General features: G+C 40.5%; 2 protein-coding genes across 3 annotated transcripts; one reads left to right on the forward strand and one right to left on the reverse strand.

Moving 5' to 3' along the window:
• Positions 1-34: 34 nt before the first annotated feature.
• ccdc51 (coiled-coil domain containing 51) lies at positions 35-2,917 on the reverse strand. Of its 2 annotated transcripts, none has more exons than XM_064967512.1 (4): positions 2,811-2,917; positions 1,870-2,271; positions 1,344-1,508; positions 35-1,131 (listed from the first exon to the last, which is right to left on the reverse strand). In XM_064967512.1, exons 2-4 carry the CDS (start codon positions 2,209-2,211, stop codon positions 307-309), a joined length of 1,332 nt encoding a protein of 443 aa, XP_064823584.1. In that variant the 5' UTR covers positions 2,212-2,271; positions 2,811-2,917; the 3' UTR covers positions 35-306. The 2 variants fall into 2 exon arrangements, with proteins under 2 accessions (XP_064823584.1, XP_064823585.1); XM_064967513.1 differs by lacking the exon at positions 2,811-2,917 and adding an exon at positions 2,459-2,606.
• A 3,795-nt stretch (positions 2,918-6,712) lies between these two features.
• tma7 (translation machinery associated 7 homolog) lies at positions 6,713-8,679 on the forward strand. Its single transcript, XM_064967514.1, has 4 exons — positions 6,713-6,835; positions 7,266-7,321; positions 7,483-7,570; positions 8,009-8,679. The coding sequence occupies exons 1-4, from the start codon at positions 6,820-6,822 to the stop codon at positions 8,041-8,043; spliced, it is 195 nt and encodes a 64-aa protein (XP_064823586.1). The 5' UTR covers positions 6,713-6,819; the 3' UTR covers positions 8,044-8,679.
• Positions 8,680-8,760: the final 81 nt, after the last annotated feature.

An 8,760-nucleotide genomic window follows, 5' to 3' on the forward strand; every position in this document is an offset into this window, starting at 1 on the left:
ACTAATGTTTAGAACCATTTACATTAAAAAGATGACAAAATATTTGACAATGTATTACATTTTAATAGACAGTACTCTAATTAAAATATTTTACAATGTATTACATTTGCTTTTTATCTTGATAAAGCAACCAAATTATTTTAGATTCACACTCAATATATACAGTATTGATTTAACATCAGTGCATGGTTCATTTTGCCTGTAGTAAAAACAAACAGCAATCTCAATATTAATATGTAATTATTTCATTGTAAATCAAGATGGACCCTGTAAGATTAATATCACTCTTACAGTACATAACATTAGTCAAACACCTCTAAAGAGGATATACAGCGCAGGAACAGTGACAGCAAGCGCACCGTAAGCCAGAACAGTGTTGTACATGGTAGTCTGGCTTATTGAGGCCTCAAGTCTTCTCTCCGTCTGGTCAAGACCTTGCATGACGCTCTTAGTGTCGCAAACAAACATCTGGGAATCTTGCTGACTTATAACTACTGACGGCTTTTCTTCCCTATGATAAGTCTCAATCAAGTTCTGAACAGCCAGAAGTTCTGATTCCACCTTCCCAACACTCTGTTCAAGCTGACCTAGCTGTGGCTGGATGCCTTCGAGAAGACTCTGTGCTTTCTGACTATAGAACAATATCTCTTTCAGAACTGCCTCGGAGGCACTCGGAAAAGGCTGGGGTGGAACCACGATGGGTTCCGGAACCACGATGGGTTCCGGAACCCGAACAGCCACTGGCTTCTTCACATCCTTCTCAGCTATCACCTGAGCTGCTCTATGCTGAAGAGTAACACTCAGAGTGTCTATAAGGCCTCTCAGCTCCTGTTGTTGAGACTTATGCATACCGGCCTGGACTTTTATAGCCTCCTGTAGACTAACAGGTCCTTTCTGAGCCTCCAGTAGTAAGGTCTTCAGCTCCTGTAGGCGTACTCTGTTGATATAGGTTGACCCCATGACCCCTATCAAAGCTCCGAGCACTGAGCCTATCACAGACCAGTTCTTTGTGCGCTCCGCCCGAGTCCGCTCTTTTTCGTGGCTCTCACGCACACCAGCTGAGAATAAGGCAAACTTCTCTCGTTCTGCACCCTCTGCATTCTCGTAGGCTGTCCGCAGGCGACGCTCCTCCTACAAAAGTGAGAATGTCTTATTTTCTTTATTAAAAACGTATACAACAACTAGCCACCAATGTGAGTCTCTTCAACTCAAGCACAACAAACTGCTTTGCAGCTGACACTGTGTGTGTGTATTTTCATGGGATTGGGCAATGTGACAGCAAAAATATACATTCATATTCAACAATGGATTGTACATCTGATTATGTCTCTTAACAGTATTACCTGCAGCAGCTTGTGCTCCAGTGTGGCCAGCTCAAGGTAGTGGGCCTCCTCTCGTGAGACCCGATCCAGTCGGTCCCTCACCTCCTTCAGCTTGACCTGTAGGGCCTCCAGACTGCAATGGGCTTCGCGCACCATGCCTCTGGCCACCATGAAGGCCCTCTCTGCCTAAATATACACATGATTAGAAATTTAGGGAAAGTATATGATCTGACCGGAAAAACCTCTGAGGCCTTAGTTATAGACCTTAGTTATAGGCTATGGGTCTTGAGCTGTTCAGATTACAAGTTTAGGAAACTGTGTGAGAAATAGAAACAGGAGTTTCCCTGACTACTTGACCTGAGCAGGAAGAACTCTGGGCACTAGTTATAGGTCTCCAGACAACACCTATACACAGGACCGAGAGTTTTCCCTCTTGGAAGGTCATGTGGTCAGAAAAAACTAAGCCTCAAGTGATGAAATATCGAGATACTGTGAGAGAAAAATACCACAACCTTCAGTTCCTGACTTGCCTTCCATACGGACTTACCTCTGTGACTTGAGACTGAGCATCTCGGACTTCATTCAGGCCGACAAACTCCTCGTACCTCTCCCACCAGTAGTTAACTGTGTTTGAGGCAGTGCTCACTGACTTCTGCCCCCACTGCTTCCCCAAGTCGGTCAGATTCTGTATTGTTGCCACAGCACGCTCTTGAATAGGAACAACAGGTTTGTCTGCTCTGTCATCTTTTGAAGATGGAGGCGGTTGTTGTTGTGTGCTGTAGGCCCTGCTGAAAGACACTGTCCCTCTAACCGTGCCAGTGATGTGGAAACGGTAGAGACAGGATGTTCCATGGCACCATGGTAGGAGCTGTTTCCCTCTGTACCTCATTGAGAAGCCAGTCGGGTATATTCACTATGATGCTAAAGCACAAGACATTGGAGCTGCCACCTGTGTACAAAAAAATCAAAAATAATAAACAAGACAGTACAGTAGTCAAAGCCTGTTGATGTTTGAGGTATCAATTAATGTTTATCAATGTTTCGACAAAGCTGTCAAAAAGGATTGAATAACTCTAGTTAATAACGTTTACAGTCTAGTTAGATCTTCCAAAACGCCACTATCTTAGTTACTGTACTTTGTATCCCCCTGGCATTTCCTGTATCACCTCTGCTTCAAATATGCTGGGCTATCTGGATAATATCTACATTTCTGCAGCACTGCTGAAGCTCGGTTGACCTCTACAATGCTGGTGTTAATGGATTCATTGAAAATCTATGGCCATTTTGGATGTCATCCATGATGCAGTGGTTTAGACGCCCAATGAATTACCATAGATAGCGGCCTAGCCAGCGTAGCTGCCGAGCTAGCAGCTGAGTTTTCAAACTTGCTTTAGGCAACCCAGGGCTAATTACACATCATGTTTTAATCCTGGCTATTGCTCTCTGATTTATTTGTTTTTTTTGTACATATTAAGAATAATCACGTACCGGTTGTCTTCAAGTATTAAGCAAATTATCAGCTGGCTACAAAACGTAGAGAGTAATTTTATCATAAAATGTTTATGATCAGGCACATCACAAACATTCTGCATCCGGTTTAGAGTGGAAGTAAGGTCCTAACAGCGCGGATTAGAAACTAAGATTATATTATAATATATTGCCAAGATAGTCAAGTGACCGCTTTGACAAAGAAAATACGCGTTCTCAAATATGTAAACAAAGATTATGGATATACTGACAAGATACACGTCTCTGCCCTAACAGTGGTATTCGTTGTCCACAAAACGTCTGTCTAGCTCCCGCCTATTCTTTCTTTGGATTAGTGGATACATCTCATTTTTGTCATATTTTTTTGAATATTTGATGAGGGTTGCTGACGTCAACAGCCCGTATATCTTTATTTACCTAGGCAGGCAAGTCAGTTAAGAACAAATTCTAATTTACAATGACAGCCTACACCAGCCAAACCCGTACGACGTAGAGACGCCTCTTGCACTGAGATGCAGTGCTTTAGACTGCTGCGCCACTCGGGAGCCCTATTTTATGAGTATGCATTGCATTGCAATCTCGAGACAACTCCAATCTCAAAGTTTCCGGAATGTTAAGTGTCCTACTTATATCAGTACAGTCATAACAATTTAAGCATTATGAAACTTCTATTCGATCAAATAAACCTCACATAGCAAATAAGCCATTCATTTTTTGGTTGACCAAATTCGTCACTCTCATTGACCTCCGTTTGAAAACCACATGCTTGGTGAGCGAAACAAACGAAAATAGCCACCTGCTGGAGGGAGACATATTTTCCACCGAGTTGAGCCTCTTCCTCTCTGATGTAAAGCATGCAGGAAGAGACCAGATCAGGTGGGACCATTCTAGTCAATGAGAGAGTAAATAAACATGCAAACAACAGGCCAAAGGGATAGATATAGCTAGGACTCATCTTTGTATCTGTTCCATTATAGTGTCTATGACAGCATGGGCAGCGTCATTGAGGCTCAATTTTAAAGCAGTCCATCTTGTTTTCTTCATTGGCAGATTTCTCCCAACTCAGGAATCACCACCCAGTTAACTCCTTTAAAATGGTGGATGCCCTAATTGGCAATGTCCACACTATAACAGGTTATATACATGATGAGTGGTGCAGCGGTCTAAGACACTGCATCTCAGTGCAAGAGATGTCACTACAGTCCCTGGTTTGAATCCAGGCTGTATCACATCTGGCTGTGATTGAGAGTTCCATGGGGGCACACAATTGGCCGGGGTAGGCCGTCATTGTAAATAAGAATTTGTTCTTAACTGACTTGCCTAGTTAAATAAAAAATGGCATTCTATTTATCTCCATAGTAACAGTCATAACTCTGATATAAAGAGTGTGTTTGTAAATTCAATCTGGAGTGCCAGAATGTGCTCTGGGGTTCATAAATTCAGAGCATGTCAGTTTGTAAATTCAGAGCGCTTTTCGGAGCGTTCAGAGTGCACACTGGGTGCTCTGGCCAAGGAGTAGGGTTGATGCAATCATTCTGACCTCACAATGGCAGTCAAGCACCAAAGCTAACTTGTTAGTTACTTCCAGACTCAAATGAGAGAACCTCACTGACCATTTTACTTGCCCTGGTAGAGCTGGTTAGGCAGTGTTCATGTTATCCAGAGCGTTGGTGACTGTAACTGTGCTGCTGGCAACAATTGAATTACATTTTTTGCTGATGTTAACTGACACCGGCCATATTCAATGGTTGTTGAGCGTTTGTAAATTCGTCAGTTGTTCTGCGCTCTGGCACACTCAGACGAGAGTGCTCTGAAATCGGAGTAGATAGCCAGAGCGAATTTACGTACGCACCCAATGTTGTTAATTTTTCTGAAATGCCATGTGACTCCACTTATATCAGTGCAATCATAACAACCTAACTAACTATCATGAAACTTCTATAAAATCAAATAAGCCTCAGGTGGCAAATTAGCAAATTAGTTTGTTTTTTTTTGTTACAAATTTGACACATTGACCTCCATACAAACATCCATACAAACATTCCTCACTTATTTTGGTGACCAGAGAAGTAGGTGACAGTCAGGTGAAATCCGTAGATTAGGGCCTAGTTAGTTTCTTTCAATTGACTGATTTCCTTCTATGACCTGTAACTCAGTAAAAGATTTGAAATTGTTCAATGTTGCATTTATATTTTTGTTCAGTAGATATGTATATATATATATATATATATATATGTACAGTAACAGTCAAAGGTTTTAGAATACCTACTCATTCAATGGTTTTTCTTTATTTTTACTATTTTCAACATTGTAGAATACTAGTGAAGACATCAAAACTATGAAATAACACATATGGGATCTTGTAGTAACCAAAAAAGTGTTGAACAAATCAAAATATATTTTATATTTGAGATTCTTCAAAGTAGCCACCCTTTGCCTTGATGACAGTTTCGCAAACTCTTGGCATTCTTTCAACCAGCTTCACCTGGAATGCTTTTCCAACGGTCTTGAAGGAGTTCCCACATATGCTGAGCACTTGTTGGCAGCTTTTCCTTCACTCTGAGGTCCAACTTATCCCAAACCATCTCAATTGGATTGAAGTCAGGTGATTGTGAAGGCCAGGTCATCTGAAGCAGCACTCCATCACTCTCCTTCTTGGTCAAATAGCCATTACACAACCTGGAGGTGTGTTGGGTCATTGTCCTGTTGAACAACAAATGATAGTCCCACTAAGTGTAAACCAGATGGGATGGTCGCTGCAGAATGCTGTGGTAGCCATGCTGGTTAAGTGTGCCTTGAATTCTAAATAAATCCCAGACAGCGTCACAAGCAAAGCACCATCACACCTCCTCCACACATGCAGAGATCATCTGTTCACCTGTTCTGCATCTTGAACCCAACAATCTCAAAGTTGGACTCGTCAGACCAAAGGCCAGATTTCCACCTGTCTAATGTCCATTACTCGTGTTTTTTGGCCCAAGCAAGTCTCTTTTTCTTATTGGTGTCCTTTAGTAGTAGTTCCTTTCCATCAATTCGACCATGAAGGCCTGATTCACACAGTCTCCTCTGAACAGTTGATGTTGGAGATGTGTCTGTTACTTTATTTATTTGGACTGCAATCTGAGGTGCAGTTAACTTTAGTTAACTCTACTGAATTTATCCTCTGCAGCAGAGGTAGCTGTGGGTCTTCCTTTCCTGTGGCGGTCCTCATGAGAACCAGTTTCATCATAGTTCTTGATGGTTTTTGCAACTGCACTTGAACAAACTTTCAAAGTTCTTAATTTTCCGGATTGACTGACCTTCATGTCTTAAAGTAATGATGGACTGTCATTTCTCTTTGCTTATTTGTGCTGTTTTTGCCATAATATGGACTTGGTCTTTTACCACCCTTACCTTGTCACAACACAACTGATGTATTAAGAAGGAAATTAATTCCATGAATTTACTTTTAACAAGGCACACCAGTTAATTGAAATACATTTCAAAAGGTTGGAGAATGCCAAGAGTGTGAAAAGCTGTCATCAAGGCAAAGGGTGGCTACTTTTAAGAATCTTAAATATAAAGTATATTTAGATTTGTTTAACACTTTTTTGGTTACTACATGATTCCATATGTGTTATTTCATAGTTTTTATGTCTTCACTATTATTATAAATTGTAGAAAATAGTAAAAACAAAGAACAACCCTGGAATGAGTAGGTATGTCTAAACCTTTGACTGGTACTGTTAATTGTTTTTTCGTTGTTTGTGTGGATTTTTGGTCATTATATTTTCCCGATACTGGAATTACTTTTCTTTAGTGAAGTTTTTCACCCCCGTCCAGTTGATGGCGACAATACACCTTTTGCGTGTAGTTCGCCAATAAACCAGAAGAAGAAGAAGATTATTTTCGTGGACAGACTTTTGGCGGAGTAGAATTTCTCGCTTTGCCTCTTCCTCTCTGTTAGAAAGCAACTGCCGACACGCTAGCTCAGTTGTTTTATTTAGATTTTATTGAAACACTCGCAAATATGTCCGGAAGAGAAGGTGAGATTCACATTTAAATATTTGACATGCACCTCGATATTTATTTTAAGGTGAAAAGTAATAATGACGCTACTAGATAGAAAGTTGGTTAGCAACCCATGCAACGTTATGTATCTAGCTAGCTGGAATAGCTGGCGAGCCTTACTACTAATTTAGGCTAGAAAGCTGAATCTTTTAAAACTGTGATGGCATTTGTATGTACCATATATGCCCATACATTGCTGTTTGCTCAACATCTTACTAACTGCTCCTAGGTAATACATATATCAAAGTTATTCTCGATGGTCAGCTGTGTAAAGTGTGGAACTATCCCGCATGTCATGAGCAGTTTAGCTAGTGTGTGTGTGTGACGCGCTTATGCGGTATTCATTCATTCACGATACATTGATTCATATTGATTGATTGAATGGGATATGTTCTTGTCTCATAGGAGGTAAAAAGAAGCCCTTAAAAGCTGCCAAGAAAGCGACAAAGGAGATGGATGATGTGAGTTTGTCATTGTTTGCACGATGTTATATGTAGCCTATATCATGTAATAAACTATTCTAATGAGGGAACACTTTTTTTTTCTAAATGTTTGGAATTAAATAGCAGCCTAGTGTATTTCCATTGTAATCCTTGTCACATTTGCTTTATGTCAAATCCAGGATGAAATGGCCTTCAAACAGAAGCAGAAAGAAGACCAGAAAGCCTTGGATGCGTTGAAGACGAAAGCAGCAGGAAAGGGACCATTAAGTAACAATCATTTATTTGTTTTTGTTGACGATCCGAGTCTAATCTGGATTCTTACATTTTTCTGATTTACTGAACAGCCAAATGTAATCAAAAGGTGAACTTTCAATTCGCCCCAAATCTACCCAACAACTCGTACGCTGATTCCACATATGCAGAGTATTATTTTCCCTTGCCTTGTGTTTGTAACTGTTTTATACTGCAGCGGATAACGCCCATTATCCCAAAGAAAAAGTATTGCAAGTCAACGCTGAGCTGAGAATAGCTCTAGTGATTCTGATGTCACTAGGTGGCAGTGTTTAGCTTTCTGGATTTTCTTGCCCTGTCATTCAATGCCACAGCTGTTTTAGTAGGCCCTCTGTCTACTTAAGTTTTCTAGAAAAAGTTAACCACGCAAAATATGTTTTTCTCATTCTCTTGATTTTCCTTTCTTTGTTTCAGCTGGTGGAGGAATCAAGAAGTCTGGAAAGAAGTGATTATACATTTGAAGACCATGTACTCATTTGTTGCTGAATCACAGCCCCCTGTCAAAATCAACTCCTGCTACCCCCCCCCCCACACTCACTCTGTTTCATTTGGGTCCATTTTAGAAAGAGGAAAAACATGTAATGACCCTTTTGAATAATTTCCAATGTGTTCTTGTCAAGAAAGTTCTGAAATAAACTATTGTAACTACTGCAGTATTTTCACTCAATCTATATTGAGATTCTGTTGAGAAACACATCAGTTTTAGATCATTAGCTACACTAAACACGCATACAGTACTAATATGACTAGTATTGTGGTAAGTTCAATGTAACTGTTCCCAAGGTTGACCATCTGCATCTTCAGCACCAGTTTCTCTAAATTCAGCTTCTCTGGTTGGATAAGACTTCTTCTCATCACCTCTTCACCCACTTCCTCTGTCCATGTACAGGGTTCTATTTCCCAGTCGCAGAGCCTGAAAATGAGTGATACGTATCTGCATTTTTCTGCATAGTTTTTGTGTGTATGTGTGGAGTGATATTTGTAAAGATGTTGCTGTTTTGTTCTGTGTTTAATACCCTGTTTTGACAATTTTCTTTAAGTGGAAAGTTTGGGAGATTCAGAATAAAGATTAATGATGCTGCTTACTCTGTTCTGTTGGTGTTTTCCTTGTCAGCTCTACCTCCCACAGGGTAATGGTCGCTCACCTTCAGGGCCTAATACAGCAC

The sequence above is a fragment of the Oncorhynchus masou genome, chromosome 6, assembly GCF_036934945.1.
Source record: "Oncorhynchus masou masou isolate Uvic2021 chromosome 6, UVic_Omas_1.1, whole genome shotgun sequence".
Classification (NCBI taxonomy): domain Eukaryota; kingdom Metazoa; phylum Chordata; class Actinopteri; order Salmoniformes; family Salmonidae; genus Oncorhynchus; species Oncorhynchus masou.